The sequence below is a fragment of the Barbus barbus genome (genome assembly GCF_936440315.1).
Source record: "Barbus barbus genome assembly, chromosome: 34".
NCBI classification, from domain to species: Eukaryota; Metazoa; Chordata; class Actinopteri; order Cypriniformes; family Cyprinidae; genus Barbus; species Barbus barbus.
In genome coordinates, this window is record NC_136762.1 from 8009374 (window position 1) to 8028279 (window position 18906).

The 18906-nt window shown below is 37.3% G+C and overlaps 1 protein-coding gene across 3 annotated transcripts in view; it reads left to right on the forward strand.

Moving 5' to 3' along the window:
* Positions 1–18906, forward strand: part of LOC306854604 (neurobeachin-like) — a gene marked incomplete at its 5' end in the record, with an annotated part of 285564 nt that overhangs the window by 107925 nt on the left and 158733 nt on the right. For all 3 annotated transcript variants that reach the window (XM_079392763.1, XM_079392762.1, XM_079392764.1), the window contains 12 exons: positions 2248–2345; positions 2866–2958; positions 6286–6394; positions 8619–8700; positions 8959–9082; positions 10811–11003; positions 11809–12765; positions 14817–15034; positions 15286–15439; positions 16895–17075; positions 17859–17983; positions 18425–18532. In XM_079392763.1, the coding sequence (XP_079248889.1) occupies positions 2248–2345; positions 2866–2958; positions 6286–6394; positions 8619–8700; positions 8959–9082; positions 10811–11003; positions 11809–12765; positions 14817–15034; positions 15286–15439; positions 16895–17075; positions 17859–17983; positions 18425–18532 (2442 nt within the window). The remainder of the gene's footprint in view (positions 1–2247; positions 2346–2865; positions 2959–6285; positions 6395–8618; positions 8701–8958; positions 9083–10810; positions 11004–11808; positions 12766–14816; positions 15035–15285; positions 15440–16894; positions 17076–17858; positions 17984–18424; positions 18533–18906) is intronic.

The following is an 18906-nucleotide window of genomic DNA, read 5'->3' on the forward strand; positions in this document are numbered from 1 at the left end:
CTTGAGGGCGCTCTGGAGGAGCGGGCACTTGAGGGCGCTCTTGCAGCGCGGACACTTGAGGCTCGGGAACGGCACTCCTGGCCGTAGTTTGAGAACTGGATTCTCGGGACTCGGGATCGGCACTCCTGGCCGTGACATGGTAAACCGGCAGTTCGGGAACGGCCTCCGTGGCCGTAACAGGGCAGACAGTGAGTTCAGAAACGACCTCCATGGCCGTGACAGGGCAGACCATGAGGTCAGGAGTAGGTGCCACCACTTCGGGAGGTTCTGCAGCGGAAGCCGCCACCTCTGGAGGCACTGGAGCAGACTCGTGGACAGGAGAGGCCTCAGCAGCACACTCGTGGACAGGAGAGGCCTCAGGAGCACAGTGTGCAGCCCACACACTCAAAATGGCAACCGCCATAACGGGAAGCACTGAGGTCAGGGGAACAGTCTCTGTAACAGCCAAGGTTGAGGCCCTGGGAATGCCAGCTACTCGCACCGACATCAGTGGTGGGTCAATCACACTGGATATCAGAACTCGAAGGACTGACCTTGAATCTGTGGTAACAGACTCTGGCTGAGGAGCTGAGGCGTGAAGTGACTCTGGCTGAGGAGCTGAGACGTGGTGTGACTCTGGCTGGAGCACTGAGACGTGGTGTGACTCTGGTTTGGCAGGCATGACGTGAGCAGACTCTGGCTTGACGTGAGCAGACTCTGGCTTGACGTGAGCAGACTCTGGCTTGACAGCGGAGACGTGAAGGGGTGCTGTTGCTGCCGCCATTTTACGAGTGAGTGCGGTGTCGCGTTCCTCCGCGACACCCACAGTGAACGGAGAGCCCACAAACAGTAAAGCATAATCTATGAACTGACTAAGAGATGAACGGGGACCCTCACGGATTAACTGTGATTTGAGCGGCTGATTAATGCCCTCACAAAAAAGTCAATAAGTACATAGTCCGGCAGATCAGAAAAATGGGCGAGGTCTAAATACTCTTGTATATACTCCTCGAGCGGTCGCGAGCCCTGCTCGAGGGTTAATAATATACGTGCCATGTCCATACCTGGCCAATGTCCTCTTGAAAAGCCGCTGGATCCTTGTGTGGCCGAGTATTCTGTAACGGGGCTGACGAGACGTGAGACATGCGGATCCATATGCAAAGCTTTATTATACAACATGGTCATACAGGCAGGGTCAGGAGACAGCAAACAGGTATGGCAGAGGCAAGACAGAGCAATCCGAGGAGCAAGCGTGGGTCGACGAACGGTATCCAAAGGGGCAAGGCAGAGAGATAATCCAGAAACGAAAGCAATAATCCAAACGGGGAGCGAACACAGTCCAAACAGCAAGGCAAAGGGGTAAATCCAGTAAACACGGGCAGGGTCAGACACGGCAGGAAAACAAGGCAAGACTAAGACTAGAACAATGGCTCTGTAAAGTTGCTATCGCTGGGTTAGTGATAAACACTAACAATACTCGGCCCTGAGCAAGAGCAAGTCCCAGACTTAAATAATGAGTGATGGTGATTGTGAAATGTGATCAGGTGTGGGCGTGATAATTGTGAACAGCTGTGCGTGTCGTCAGTGCAATGGATTATGGGAAATGGAGTCCAATGTGCTGTGTAGTGTGAAAAGTCCATGTGGTGAACGGGTGACCTCTGGTGGTGAATGAGTGGAAGTGCATGGCCAGGATTCGTGACAACACAATTGTTTTCAACATTGATAGTAATAAGAAATATTTATCGAGTAGCAAATCAGCATAGAATGATTTCTAAGATCATGCGACACTGAAGACTGGAGTAATGGCTGCTGAAAATTTAGCTTTGCCAGGGATAAAAAAAAAAAATCAAAACAGAAAATGCTCATTTAAAAATTTCACAACATCACTGTTTATACTGTATTTTTTATCAAAAAATGCAGCCTTGGTGAGCGTTAGAGTATTTCAAAAACTTGATAGTAAACTTGATATAAAAAAATTATAGACTCATTCAGTACCGTTTGAGCATCCCAGAATGCAACTCATGAAAAGAGTAAGCAGAACTCAAATCTAGACAAAGGGTGGCGACTTTAATGAAGCTAAAATGTAAGTTAAAATTTTTCAAAATTTTTCGATATGCCCATTATTTAGTAGTTTTCATTCTTTACTTTTATTCTAAAATAGTCCCATAAAGAATAGTTACGCTGTACAAATTTTTAAGTTTGGTTTTGGAGTTGAATTAAATTTATCACAGGGTTGCATTAAATGCTGTTGTGTTTTACTCTGTTCAGGATGAGAACCTCCATGATGTTCTTCAGCTGCTGGTAGCCCTCATGTCTGAGCACCCAGCCTCCATGATTCCTGCATTTGACAAGAGGAACGGCATCCGGTGAGATCCGAGTTCACACCAGCCTCTCACTCCACACACACACAGTCAAATTTCATTATATTTCATCTTGTCTCCGATGATGGAGTTTGCCTACATGATACAATCATGAATTATTCACAAGACTCGACATAGGAATTGCAATGATATTTTCATATTTATTTATTTTTTCTGACAAGCAGGATAAAGCTCACACCCTACATGTCAAGCTAATGAAATATAGATGGATTTGATAGTTATTTGCTTTTTGAAGTTTTGGGTTTGGCTCAAAATAACTGATAGGACTTTGATGAACAGCTTCATGGTGCTTTACACAATGCCATTTCCTCTTGAGTATTACTTATTGTCTGCCAGTTTTTTTTGTTTTTGTTTTTTTTTTGCAGCAGCCACATGATGAATTGAAAAAGAAAGTGTTTGGCACTTTCCCACTGTTTCTTGGTTTTGACATAAAATTTAGTGTTTTAGTGAAATTAATTCAGAATATTTCCTGTTTTGGTTCTAATTTCATTTCATTTCTTTTCAGGGTGGTGTACAAACTGCTGGCTTCTAAGAGTGAAAGTATCCGAGTTCAGGCTCTAAAAGTTCTGGCATATTTCCTCAAACACTTAGGCCACAAGTGAGTACATCCATTCTTCTCTTTCCCGGAGACATATTTACAATGAATTCTTCCAAGAGTCATTATCTTTTTCTCAAGTATATCCGCCAAGGTGAAATTTGTGGTTGCATAAGGACAGAGTCCTCGTCAGTAATGTGTTTATGAAATTTTAAAGTTCTTCTGACTATTTGAAGTGTTCTCTATATGGCTCCAGGGCTTTTGTTACCTATAGTGAGATACTTTACCTAGAAGCCTCTTCTTTTAACTAGTGTGTGATTGTGTATGTTGCTGTTTGTGAGTGTGTATTTATATTGCAGTTTTATATCTACGTGTATGTAATTTGAAGTAATTAATTATTATCAATAATTATTAATAAATAATTACAATAGTGGTTAAAAGTTTGATGAAGAATCAGAATGAGCTTTATTGCCAGGTATGTTTACACACACAAGGAAATTGTCTTGGTGTTAGGAGCTTCCAGTACAGAAGAACAAACATAGTGCAGACAACATATACTTAAGGTAATAAAAACACTAATAATGAAGAGAATAGACAATAAATTATAAATAACAGCGGTAATAAAAATACAAATACACAGAAAAGAAAAAATGTCCATAGACAGAACTTTGAATGTGCATATGTCTTATGTACGAATGAGGGTTTGAGTTATTTACAGATGTGCAGTATTGGGGTGTGTTATGTGTTGTTCAGGTGGGATATGGCCCGGGGGAAACAACTGTTCTTGTGTCTGGCTGTTCTGATGCTCAGTGATCTGTAGCGCCGGCCAGAGGGCATCAGTTCAGAGGGGTACAGAGTGACTTTCTTAGCCCTTTTCCTCACTCTGGAGATATAAAGATCTTGGAGGTTGTGTAGAGGGTCACCGATAATCCTCTCAGCAGTCCTGACTGTCCGTTGTAGTCTTCTGATGTCTGTTTTGGTAGCTGAGCCAAACCAAACAGTCATAGATGAACACAGGACAGACTCGATGATGGCAGAGTAGAACTGTTTCAGTAGCTCCTGTGTCAGGTTGAACTTCCTCAGCTGGCGAAGGAAATACAGCCTCTGCTGGGCCTTTTTCACAATAGAGCCTCATATGTTCACTAAGGCTGCGTTTTTGATTAAAAATACAATAAAATCAATATTATGAAATACTATGACAATTTTAAAAAACAATTGAATATATTTAAAATGTAATTTATTTCTGTGATGGCAAAGCTGTATTTTCTGCAGCCATTACTCCAGTCTTCAGTATCATATGTTCCTTCAGAAATCATTCTAATATGCTGATTTGCTGCTAAAGAAACATCTCTTATTATTATCAATGTTGAAAACAGTTTTTCCTGCTTCTTTATTCTTAATTATTCCAAAGTTTGACCGTTAGTGTATTATTAATTATTGTTATTTTTCATTGTAGTTATTATTAGTAATATAAAGTTGTTATTTCCGTTCTGGATCAAAATACAGCATTACAGAAATATTCAGGTTAATATAAAATAATATACAAAACTAAAATGTATAATACATAAATAATAAAAAAAAAAAAAAAGTATTTATGTATGGGTCACCAAGTCTGCATTTATTTAATCAAAGATGCAGTAAAGAGTCTTATTTTCAGATTAGGGCTGAACGATATTGGAAAAAAACTCACATTGCGATATTTAGTTTTTCTGCGATATATATATATATTGTGATATTTAAAAAACAAAAATCACCAGATGACTTGAATCGCTCTATTTGGGAAAAAAATAATCAATGATTGGGGTGATTCTTTTTTTATTGGTGAGTAAATCAGCATAGAAAATAAACAAATTTCAAGCATAGATAAATATAATAGAACAAAGATACAAATGAAATAAACAGTGCTTTATATTTTTCAGGTAAGTCAAACAGTATTCAGGTACAGAAACTGAATAATCAAATGTAAAATAGTCTTCACTATATAAATTAAATCTGATAAATCCGTTAAAGCTACAAAAGTGATTTTTCTCTGTTTTGTTATTTGAATAACATTCATGACAACAGGAACATTAAACTGCTGTGAACCAATATGGGCTACTGTCCATTTTCTTTCTCAATTGTTTACCTTCACCTAAGCCATAAGCAACTGTGTTTCCAAGGAAAATTGCAGACATGTATTTTTACATAAGTTCACACGTATGTGTCATTTCAGGCACAAATAGATGTGGAAGTGAACGGAATTCGGTGTTCACGTGCATCTGCGTGGCTCTCACCGAGTCTACACTGGATGCGGTGCGACACGACAAATCCCCAACAGTAAACTGATGCCTCGTTCTATTTATGGCGCATTGACACAAAGCTTAAATGATTTGCAAAGGACGCTTTGTCGCGTCAAGTGTAGACAGACTTTAGCTGTTGCGGCGCGGCGGACTCAGTGTCTGTGTGTGAGCAAAGAAAATAGCTGGTGTTCATAATTGAGCTCTATTTCGCGCTTCTTGTGCTTGAATGGTTTAAAATCGATTTAATGTTAACCTAAAACACATGCAAATGATAAAGCTTCACTGTATGATGGTTAAACATTGCAATAAATCCAAGAACCACCTTCGTTTCGAACCCTGGTACCTGGTTCACACTTAATAACGATCAGTATACTAAACATCGCACATCCTGCGATGTCACTATCGTGGATGCGCACATCGTGATATCGATGCTGAAACGATATATCGTGCAGCCCTTTTTCAGATATTGCTACAATTTAAAATAAGTGATTTATATTTTAATATATTGTAAAATGTCATTTATTCCCGTGATGGCAAAGCTAATGTGTAAGTGTAAGTGCATGCGAGAGGCCGTTTCCCTTAAATAAACACTTAGAAAAATATAAAGGCCATCTGAGCTGTTTTTAGAGCTTTACAAGCCCACTGACATTTGCAGACTTGTACAGCCGTTAGCCTAGAGTGCACATAAAATCCACATTTGCTTTTTGTCATCATTAGCGTATCCATCGTTGAGTGGTTACCATCCTGCATGCTCACGTTAATACATACTCTTTTCTGCTTGTCATTTTACTGTACAGTCCCCATTTGTCTGTGCCTGCTGTTGGGCACGACTGCGTTTAGGAGGCTTAGCATGCTGACAGTACCTCAGCATGATGTGCTGCTGGATATTTTGTGATTGTGAAAGTCACAGCTCTCCCAGTACGACACCCTAGAGGTGGCTGCTTCGTTATTCTGTGGGAAAAAAAACTGAAGGTACCTGACACACCGCAAAAGGTGCCAAGCTCAGTCGCCTTCAAGGTCTGTTCCTACTAGCTTGACGTTAGCTGTAAGGTGTATGAAAGTTTGCATTCTAACTACAGTATGTTTTCTGTGTGTTTGTGGTTTGTCACAGGAGGAAGGTGGAAATAATGCACACAAACAGTCTCTTCACTCTTCTTGGGGAACGACTCATGCTGCACTCTAACACACTGTCGATAACCACGTACAACACACTATATGAGGTAATATAAGATGGTTATTTCTATTCTGGATCACATATCTTTTATATATGTGTATTTTTATATATACTATATGTACTGTATATTTATATACACACACACACACACACACACACAGACATTTACAAACACAAATGTACATGCTGTACTTATATATGTATGTATATATACATATGAGGGGCCGTACAAGCCATAATTCATTCTGGTGCTCTCACACACATACATTCTCCTTTAAAACACATATATTTCTACTCTCACACACATATTCTATTTTCACATATACATATTTCTATTCTCACACACTTACATTCTCCTTTCACATTCATATATTTACGCACACGTTTATACATTTTGCTCTTATGCAAATGTATTCAAAGTATACATTTAATATCATAAAAAATAAATGTGGGTAAGAAGAAAATGCATGTATGTCTAAAGAAAATATGTATATGTAAGAGAAGAATATATGCATGTGTGACAGAGTATAGTGGAAACGGAAGGAGTATGATGGAAATGGAAGGCAGGTTAGGCGCAGACTCAGCCGTGTTGCCAGAGACACTTACTATAAGCGTCTATGGATTTTTTCCACTATTTGACAATTTAGGAAGTGAATAAAGTGGAAGGTGGCAGAATCAGGTTAGGGTTAGGTTATATTATTTCCATTACTCAAGATTTATTTATTTTTAGATAGTTTTCTTTGTTCGTAGCAATATCTGGCAACACTGCGTCTCCGGCATTTAAACTGACATAGAGCCCTGCATTTCGGCCCGGGCCCGACGGGGCCCGACTTTTTTACGCCTCGGGCCAATTTCCACGTCATAGTTCAGACGCGGCTCGGGCATCGGGCCTGTTTTGGGTTTCTCCTTATTTTATATTGTAGAAATCTATCGATTAGCGATGAAATTAGTTCGGTCCGAGCGTTTTAATTGGCTCTCCTACCTGCCTGTCAATGTATGTATTTTCATACCTTTGCGCAACCTGTTCGCGCAGACAGGATTCGTCATCAGCGCGTTCACACATGCTGTACAGACAGCCGAGAATGGCTGACAAACATCAACAACCAATCTTCCTTCCTGGTATTTTAGTACTTTTACTAACTGTACTATAAAGTTTTCTCACTGGTGAATAACACATAATGTAGCCCAGCGGTTTCCAATTCCAGTCCTTTTGCATGTCTCTCTTAGTTAACACACCCGATTCACATAACCAGCTCGTTAGAAGAGAGCTACCGTGCATGAACTGTGTTCCGATTGACATGCTCCCTACATAGTGTTCATTGCTCCCTACTCCCTGAACAGGGAAAATCCGTTGAAGTTTATTTCACATTGGATTTCACTTTATTTCACTTCCCATTTTAATATAAAAAAATCATCAATTGGAGTTGGTCACGAAAAATCCTGATCATTGCATCCTTTGTGCATAGATCTGTAGAACAAGTGGGTTACATAACAATATTTTAAAATTAAGATAAATAAAAAAAATGTAAATAAAAGTAACGTATATATGTATGAATGTATTTGTGTTGATAAATATGTAAAATAAATGTACATACAAATATATTACATTTTGTAATATATTTTCATGTCATTTAATGTTATTATATTATATACACTAATGGTAAAAAAATTCAATAGGTTAGATTTTTGTATGTTTTTGAAAGAAGTCTCTTATGCTCACCAAGGCTGCATTTATTTAATACAGTAACGAGTAATATTGTCAAATATTATTGCAATTTAAAATAACTGTTTTCTATTTTAATATATTGTAAGATCTAATTTAGTCCTGTGAAGGCAAATATTTGTGCTGTGTAATTTTTTTTTGTGGGAATCGTGATGTATTTTTTTTTTAATGATTCTTTGATTAATACAAAATTAGAAAAAAAAAACTGAAATGTTTTGTAACATTGTAAGTATCTTGAATGTTTCTTAAATTTTTGTATCATGTTAAAAAAATAGCACTGCAGCATGCTGTTTCTTGCTAGTAGTTTACTGCTAAGAGTCAGTTTAATTAGTTTTTACATGCCTAACTTTTGGCTGTTTACTCAGCTCCGTTACATTTCCATTACACAAAATATTTGAGTAGAGTTTGCAGATTTTAAGCCATTTTAATAACTGATGCTTAATCTGTTCCCGCAGTGTTTCATGTTAATTAAACTGCATGATGATTCATGCCATATATACCTGTTTCCATCCATTCATGAGTCTCATCTGATCTGTTTCCTGTCTAGATTTTGACAGAGCAAGTTTGCACACAGGTCGTCCACAAGCCACATGCTGAGCCCGACTCTACTGTGAAGATCCAGAACCCAAGTAATTCTTTCTGTCAGCTCATTTATTCTTTTTGTGGCCTGGTGCTAATACACTTACTGTCATCTGTGGAAGTTAAAAGTTTACTAACGAATGATTAAACGTTTTCTTCTGCACATAGACTTCAGCCAGGGATGCCCGTTTCATTTGTGTCAGTTAGTGAGACCGCATGCTCATTGGTCCGCATCTGTGCCAATCAGACAGAACTCTGCTTTGATTTTCTGAGTGATTAATGCTTGTTCTTCTATTGGTTGTTCTCAGTGATTCTTAAGGTGGTGGCCACACTGTTGAAGAACTCCACGCCCAGTGCGGACCTGATGGAGGTGCGGCGTCTCTTCCTGTCTGACATGATCAAACTCTTCAGTAACAGCCGTGAGAACAGACGGTGAGGGTCTCTTCATTTCTCCCCCTTTCCCCCATGACAGTAATTAACCGCCTGGTGAACAGACCAGAAAAAAGAGCGATGTTCTCCCTTGTTGTTGTGTTTAATGGGCACCCCCGTGATGCTTAATAATCCAATGTTTTTCTCGCAGCAGATGTTTCAGTGACACATTCGAGTCCACACCAAATTTGCTGCTGTCTTATGGCTGTTGGTTTTCCTTTTCTTCTCTCCAAAGCAGTATGCAACGTGCTCCTCTGTGCCGTCACAAGTCTGGCAGTCAATCAGCCGCTCAGTGTGTGCTGAAATCTCAATTGGCTGTTATTATTATGTTTCATCATCTCCATCAAGTTCCACAGTGAGCCACTCAGAACTGAAAGGAAGAAGCTTTTTAGACTAGATGAAGTCATTATGTTTCCAAAGTGCTTTTCTGAAACATCTGTAAACAGTCGATTGTAACTAAACCAGACATTTATCTTCTCTATTAATGGAATAGTTAATCTGAAATAAAAATGATGTCATTATTTACACATCCTTGAGTCGTTCCAAGCGTTATTTTTCTTCTGTGGAATGCTAAAGAAATTATTATGAAGACTGCTCTGCATACTGTTCTCCATGCAATTACAGTGAATAAGGAACACGGTTTTCAAGCTTCAAAAAGGATGCAGAAGCACCATAAACGTATTTTGCACTACTCTTCTGAAGCCATACAATAGATTTGTGTGAGGAAATTCTTCAATTAAGTTGTTTTCCACTCATAATCTTCCCTTTCAGTGAGTTAATTATGTGAAAGATCATTTAGTCAGTGAGTCAAGAATCAGAATTAGTCAAATTCTTGAACAAATATTGTGATTACCTAAAGCATTTTACGCCTAAATAGACTGAAGAAACCATTGGTGCCAACAGTTACTATGATATGCTTATGATGCTTCTAGAAAATTCAGTTTTGTGAACTAGTTCAGTCATATTTGATTTAAGAAGAGTTGGTACTTTGCTCATGAACTAATCAAGGAGAACTAGTGCAGATGTCAGGCTTTACTGTAGATAACAAATTCAGTTTTCATATATTCCTCACACAGATTGATTGTCCGACTTTGAAAGACTTTGAATATAATGCAGAATTATTTTGAACCTCTTTTATTGGAGTCCTATTTGTAAAGTCCCTTTAAAGCCTTGAAGTCCCCATTAATTTTCATTGTAAAGCGACCAATTCAATTCTTCAAAAATGGTCCTTTTGTGTTCCGCTGAATAAGGAAAGTTTGGTAAAATATGACTATTTTCATTTCAGAGTGAACTAATCCTGTAACGATGGTTTACACGCCGTAGCTTTACCGCTTGCTAGCCGGTAGGGATGGGTTCTAAATTAAATCATCCTTACCGCAATCTTACAACCCGGAGTGTTTCAGCAAAAGCAACAAGCTTAATTCATTGTGCCTCAGTCAAAGATCCATTTATTATGCCACAATGCACTGAGAAAAAAAAATGACGGTGAATAACACAAAGTGCTTCAGGTTTTATTCAAATAGCTGCCAGTCATTCTTAGCGTTACCTCGCAGATCTGAAGTTTAATGGAGGTTGGGGCTGAAATTGCTTTGTGTTACTTGTCGGTTTGTGAATTAGGTTCCAACTTTGAGTGTCGTTTGAGGATGTTAAAAAAGATGTTTGCGGAGGAGAGGGAGAATTTAACACGAGTGACTGCTGCGAGCTTAATCCATCTCATTTTCTGTGTGACAGGTGTCTGCTGCAGTGTTCCGTTTGGCAGGATTGGATGTTCTCTCTCAGCTACATTAACCCTAAGAACTCAGAGGAGCAGAAGATCACTGAGATGGTTTACAACATCTTCCGGATTCTTCTCTACCACGCCATCAAGCACGAGTGGGGCGGCTGGCGTGTGTGGGTGGACACACTCTCCATAGCCCACTCCAAAGTAAATGAACAGTTTTCATCAGCTGAACAACAGTATAGTGGTAGAACTTGTGATCTTTTCCATTGGTCAGTACTGATGGGGATATCTAGCAAGCAGGGATGGACGATATAATCCAGATGAACAGTACAGTGGGCTCCAAAACTGTGAGAATTACATTTAGAAAACAATTCAAATGTGAATGTAAGGAAGTAGAAATTAAAAGTATTTTATAAAAGTATTGATATTTAAATTCATATATCTTTGCATTTAAAAAAGCAACATTAGTCAAGGCAGATTTATAGATGGATGATTTATAGATATATGTAGAATAGATGGAATGGATAGATAGATAGATAGATAGATAGATAGATAGATAGATAGATAGATAGATAGATAGATAGATAGATAGATAGATAGATAGATAGATAGATAGATAGATAGATAGATAGATAGATAGACTCAAACGGATGAATGGATTTATAGATATATGTAGAATAGATGGAATGGATAGATGAATGGATAGATAGATGGATAGATGGATAGATGGATAGATAGATGGATAGACATATAGACGGATAGATAGATAGATAGATAGATAGATAGATAGATAGATAGATAGATAGATAGATAGATAGATAGATAGATAGATAGATAGATAGATTCATGTACATACTAAAAAATATATATTTATTTAAAAAATGTATCTCATTTGTTTTGTGTCATAATAACCAGACCTGTGTAACTTTTTCTTTTTTTTCCCACTCTAAACTTTTCAGGAAGTTTGCATTTAAAAAGTCTAAACTTGTCACAACTCTTTGCTTGGCAGGTGACATATGAAGCTCACAAGGAATATTTAGCTAAAATGTATGAGGAATACCAACGACAGGAAGAGGAGAACATTAAGAAAGGGAAGAAGGGGCTTGTCAGCACCATTTCGGGGCTTTCTGCCCAGGCTTCGGCCATTAAAGGCACTCTGGAGCTGGACCCAGATTCCCAAACTCAGACTCCTGAGAGTGAAGCGGACGAACCAGAGACGACTGATTCGGGGCGGAACCGCTTGTCTGAAACTAAATGTTTGGATGAGGAGAACCCAGCATCAGGTGTCCATGTGGAAGTTCATGACCTGCTTGTAGATATCAAAGCTGAGAAGGTTGAGGCCACAGAGGTCAAGATGGACGACATGGATCTCATGCCTGTCACTGAAAATGGAGGCTTGGTGGAAGTGGACTCTCTTCTGGATAATGTCTACTCGGCTGCTGTGCAGAAGCTAAACAGCAGTGTAAACAGCGTTCTGGTACCAAAAGCCACCATAGAAGACACAAGCTCAGGTCCTCTCATCACCCTGGCTGATGAAAAAGATGCCATTCCCAGCAACAACACCCTCCTCTTTGGCACGATGGCGACCAGCTCGGGAGAAAACCTCCTTCCTGAAATGGGACCATCTGAACCTCTTCCGCTCTCAGGAGTGCAACCTCAGGTCCATACAAGCTCTAGTGCAGACCTTGGGCTTTTGGCTCTCATGGCGAAGAGCTCGAAAGAGTTGGACGCTAACCCAACAGCTTTGGAGGATGACAGCTTTAAGATGAGTGGTTTTAGTGTCTCTGAAGGGGAAAGCCTGTCTAAATGCCCGGGGCAGATAGAAACAGTGGCAGTAGATCTGGAGCCAGGGGTTTCTGGGGTAAAGAGCACTGCAGATGTTACCAGCACCACATCAGACACAGAGAAATCAGATGATGTCAAAGATAAAGAGGTGAAGAAGATTCAGACTACTGCTACAACACAGGTAATTATACTGTAGGTGTTGGTAATCTGTACTAGTCTGGGGTCAGCACATTTATTTATTTATTTACATTTTATTTTCATTTTTTTATATTTCGAAGAAATGAATGCATCTACTCAGCAATGATGCATCAAATTGAACACAGTAAAGGCATTTTTAATCGTACAAAAGATTTCTATAATCATAAATGCTGTAATAATAAATCCTGTAAAAAATGATGCTGTTCTTTTAAACTTTCTGTTTATCAAAGCATCCTGAAAATATTTATCAGTTTTTCCACAACAATGTAACACTGCACAATTGTTTTCAACATTGGAATAATAATAAGAATGTTTCTTGATCAACAAATAATTATCTTAGAATGATTTTTGTTGGGTCATGTCATGTGACACTGAGCACCAGATAAAAGGCTGCTGGGAATTCAACTTTGCATTACAGGAATAAATTGTATTTTAAAATAGAAAACAGTTATTTTTAATTATAATAATATTTCCCAATATATTTGATTTAATTTCATTTTAAAATTGATGAATTAAATAATTTTTTGGTTAGTATAAGAAACTTCTTTCAAGAACATTCAAAGACCCCAGACTTGGTAGTGTACTTTGGAGTTGTCACATACATTCATTCATTTATCGAAATCTTTCTGTATGTAAATTGTAAAATTTATTTTATTGATTTTAGGGACATTTTAGATACAAATTCTACAGATGAAATCTATTTTATTACAATATTCATATTAATATTCTTAATATATACTCTGTTTGATTGTTTCTCATCTTTAAATGTTTATGTGTATCTTTAAATACGTATGTACCCAATAGTGGGGCATTTTGCTATAGGCTTTTCAGCAAGATTTAAACAGTAAAACAATTATGAAATTAAATCATGGAAAAAAACAGTAATTAATAAATTGACCCCACCTTTATGAAAATGTCCTGAAAACACAGTTCAGCCTTTCAGTTAAAAATATCTTAATTATATGGCTGACTCGTTGAAATGTATGCCATTCCTATTTTATGTCGTCACTTTTTTAATTTACAAAAATATAATATTGGGATTTTCTGTAGTTTGAAGGACAGAATTTGTTTATAAAACATTCAAATTTAAGAGGGTTTGTTCTTTGACATTTTTATGCCTGCCAAACTTGCTTCTGAGGTGTTGTGTGATATATCGAAGACCCTAGAGGAAGATGCATTCTTCATTTCAAGATGCATTTCAAGCTTGGCAAAACCTGCTTAAAAAAAAAAAAAAAAAAAAACTAGCCTCAAGAAATGTCATGCCTTCAGCTTACATCTGGCTTTTAAGAAAATATAAGGGTTATAAATATTAGTTTTTTTTTTTTTTTTGGCAGCGGCTATTTGCACTAAATGTAAATAGCATATTTTCTTAGTGATAGATACTATTTACACCAAGTGAAAATAGCAGTATTTTTTTGTGATATGCTATTTACACTAAGTGCAAATAGCTATAGATTATATTTACACTGTTAAAATAGCAATATTTTCTGCTATTTATACTACTTATTGCAAATAGTGGCAATTATCTGCACCTCAGTATTGTAGTACATTATAAAACAGTACGCAATAATAACGTACACCTACACTAACCCTACCCGATACTTTTATTTTCAACTTTTTGATTATTTCCTTCATTTTTATTGAAAATAAATGTATTTCCGATGCGATGTGAGATTTGAAAAGGGAGAAAAACTCAGGTTGATCGCGTCAAAAAGCATGCGCCTTGCCATCTACACTACTGAAACTGATGATGAATGAACGTCCTTTTTTTGGTGTTGACTAACCCAATCACATGTTGGTGGGCGGCGTTAGTGAAAATAGCCTTTGCAACAAAGCGGGCTATTTGCATAGTTTTTTTTTTTTTTTTTTTTTGCAAGGACGAACACAAAATCACCTCTATGCCACTGCACATTTTACACAACCGCTTTTTTACTACACCTCTCGAAAACTGCCAATGCCATATACATTTTCTAAGGGTGCGTTGTGTTTGAAGTGTGTCAGCTTTGGGTATTAAAAACATTTCTTTGCTTTCAGAGTTTGCACGGTCGTTCTGGTAGTCATCTGGAAAGAGATCTGCGAGTAGATCTGGGTTTCAGAGGCATGCCGATGACAGATGAGCAGCGACGACAGTTCAGTCCCGGTCCCCGCACCACCATGTTCCGTATCCCAGAGTTCAAGTGGTCCCCAATGCACCAGCGTTTACTTACAGATCTGCTCTTTGCCCTAGAAGCAGACGTACATATTTGGAGAAGGTCAGTGGCTACCATTTACTCTGACTGTGGAGTAGATGTCATACTTAATTTGACACAAACAAAAACAAGGTCCTAGTGCAGTCTAATGTTCAAATACTGTTTTCTGGTGGTTTTTTTTATAGCAGAAATTGTCAAAAAAAATTTCATTGTCTACTCTGAGGGAGTCATAATCATCAAAAATCTACTGTGTTATTGCAATGTAAATATTTTCATCTTTATTTTTGTCTTTCTCTTACTCTTGCCCCTCACAGTCATTCAACAAAATCCATCATGGACTTTGTCAACAGCAACGAGAACATAATCTTTGTGCACAACACCATTCACCTGATCTCGCAGATGGTGGATAACATCATTATTGCCTGTGGAGGAATCCTTCCCCTGCTGTCCGCCGCCACCTCTCCCTCTGTGAGTGTGCCAGAAATTTGACAATACTTCCATCCAGTGGTCCTCATGATCACTGCAAGCCAAGCATTAAAATAACAGAATGCCTCAGGGATGATGCTGACACTTTATATTACCTAATTGTATGTGCATTATTTACTGTTGAGTGTGTTTTAACTACGTTTTTCTCTTTTACTTTATTTATTTATTTGTTTATGCAAAGAATGCCAAGGTTCGTACCAAGACATTAGTATATTTGGAATGTTCTGTGGTTCATTTCCATTTTCTTTCACTCATGGATGTCGTACTTTCTCATAACCCTTACAAGTTTTACGTAAATACATTTTTTTTTTCTTCCTTTTTTTTAATGCAAGAAATGGATAAACTGACTATTAAAAGTTCACGGTAGCTACTTTCCGTTAAGGGTTCATTCAAAGGTTGCAGTTTCTTTTTTTTAATTGCTAATTTTTGTTTTAATGCACTTACATATTGAATCAGTGCTAGTTCTCACAGAGTTGGGCTAATTGGATTTCATATAAAATTTTGTATATTTCTACTTTTTTGTTGTATTTTCCACATACTGTTCAAAAGTTTGGGGTTAGTACGTTTTTTATTCTATTCTATTCTATTCTATTCTATTCTATTCTATTCTATTATACGTTTATGTTTTATAAAATTTTTTTTTTTTTTTTAATTTTTAAAAAAATATATATTTTTTTATTTTTTTTATTTTTTTACTTTTTATCTAGCATTGCTTTGATCAGTATACATTTATATTTATGTTACAAAATTATTTATATTTGAAACAAATGCTGTTCTTTAGAATTTTATATTCTTTTTCTATTTTCTAGCCTAAAACAAAGGTATCATTATCTACACAGAAATAAAAGAAAAATATATTTCAACATTGATAATAAGAAGAAATGTTTCTTGTGACACAGAAGACTGGAGTATGGCTGTTGAAAATGTAACTTCGCTATCACAGGAATAATTTATATTTTAAATGATATTCAAATAGAAAACAGTTATATTAAATGGTAATGATATGTCACAATAATACAATATTTAATGAATTTTTGATTAAGTAATTGCAGCCTAGGGGAACATAAAAGACATCTTTCAAAAACAGAAATCTTACTGACCCTAAACTTTTGAGTGGTACTGTAGCTTGGTCGGGGAGGTTTGAACTCATTTTTCTCAGATTGTTACATTTCAGTGCACTGCATCTCAAAATAAAAATGGTCTGCCACTGGCAATCCTGCATCCTAGAAAGCATCTGCCAAAACCCATCTCATCCTGTTTCGCAGGATGCGCTGTATTGTCACATTTTACCCAACGCACCTCATTCTCAGCCTGAATGTTACACTTTTGTGTTGAAGATAATGAGTGATCAGTGTTATAACAAAATGTGTTAACAGACTTGCTGTGACATCAGACAGTACCCTTTGTGTTCTTGATTATTGTGTGTGTCTGTGTCAGACTGAAATGGAAGGCATCGAGGCGACGCAGGGCATGTCATCTGAGACGGCCACGATCTTTCTGACCCGGCTGATGGCCATGGTCGATGTGCTGGTCTTTGCGAGCTCACTCAACTTCAGCGAGATTGAAGCTGAGAAAAACATGTCCTCAGGTGGACTGATGCGACAGTGCCTCAGACTAGGTGTGTGTGTATATGTGTGTGCGAATGTCAACACACATTTTAAAGAAGAAAACATACATTTTCTTTATGCTGAATGTCTTTAGACGCTTCCAAACAACTTTCTGACTTTCTTTTTCAGTCATTTTGAATATTTTAATCTTGTATTCTATGCTCTTGTATAGTAAAAAGGAAGTATTTAGTTTTTTTCTCTTGATTTTCTTTTAGAACATATATTATATTATTATATTATAAAAAGAAAATGTTCTGTGTAAGTTTCCAAATATTATCCATATTTTATTTTATTTTTATTTTTAAAAAATGTTCTGCATAAGTTTCCAAAACACTCTTCCAGCCAACTTTGACTTTTTTTACTACAGTCAATTAATCAGTTTCAGAAGTTTTCATTTGTTTGTTTGTTTTAAATCTTCTATGCTATAATCAAAGGAAGATTTTTTGTTTACATAATCAATATTACATATTTGCTTTTACGATCAAAGACCTTGAAATATTAAATATTAATGCAGAATTTAAATTATTAATTCTATCAAAATGTTTCTTTGAATTATATTATATTATTTTAATTAATGCATTTAAGCAATAAGATACAAGCAGGGTTGTCACTATAATTCAGGGACCCGTATATTGGGACACTATAGTGATCAATCAGCACCCAGAATCAAATGATTCAGTTTTGTATAGTTTATTTACAATAATTTTATGTAAATTTATGATTTTCCTCCTCCATCCTTCTTTCTTCACCCTTTTACTATTATATTTTGTGTTCTTTCTTTCTCTCTATCTCAGTATGTTGTGTGGCTGTGAGGAACTGTTTAGAGTGCCGTCAGCGTCAGAGGGACAGAAGTCTGAGGTCCACCTTGTCTTCCAGTAAGTCTCAGGAGGGCCTGCAAAGTGTTTCCATGGCCAGCAAGGTACCCACTTTACTACACACTCTGTTATACACTGCATCCAACACTAAACACAATTTCTGTAATCTCACTGCAATTAGGGTTTTCTTGTTGCAGGCGTTTGGTACAAAAGTAAAGTGATATCTATAACTTATGTAATATAAATAAAACTTGAAATTTATGTAATTTACTACACAATTAATTTTATACTTTTTTACTTTACTTTTTATTATGACATTTAACATGGAGTCTACTCTGTGTTCAAGCCGTCTTTTTTAAAGAGTGATAGTACAGTATGTGGTGTCTTGCCACATTCGTTTTTTTCCACACAATATAACGTTGTCACGTTATGTGTGATTTGGTGCTGTGAGTATGGTGTGAATGTGTAAACGAGATCTGCAGTGTGACAACTGTTAAATTAAAGTGTTAAGTGTCTGTTTAAAATGTCTGCTTTTCTTGCCTTAGACCACCATAGAAAATTTTCCAAGTAATGTTTCTCCAATTAAGGACCCGGACCGACTTCTACAAGACGTGGACATCAACCGTCTGCGAGCTGCTGTCTTTCGCGATGTTGTGAGTTAATGTCAAACTGTACTCAAATGCCCTTTGAAGAAAGTGTGTACGTGTACTATATGTGTATCTCCCCATGTTTAAATGCACACACTGTAGACAGTGTCAACATGTTAGATATATTTGTGATATATTGTGATGTGATATATATATATATATATATATATATATATATATATATATATAGTGGCGAGGTGGAAGGAACACGCGACAACAAGGCTGCGGTGAAAGCCCCGGAGGGTGGATTTTATTAATTAAAGAGTGAGTACGGTGGCTGGTGGTGGCGATCTCGCTCGTGCTGGTGCTCGTGTTCTTCTCCCAGTGCGGGTGAATCCGTGGGGTGCTCGTGATGAGGCTGCTCGGTCACACACTGCTTT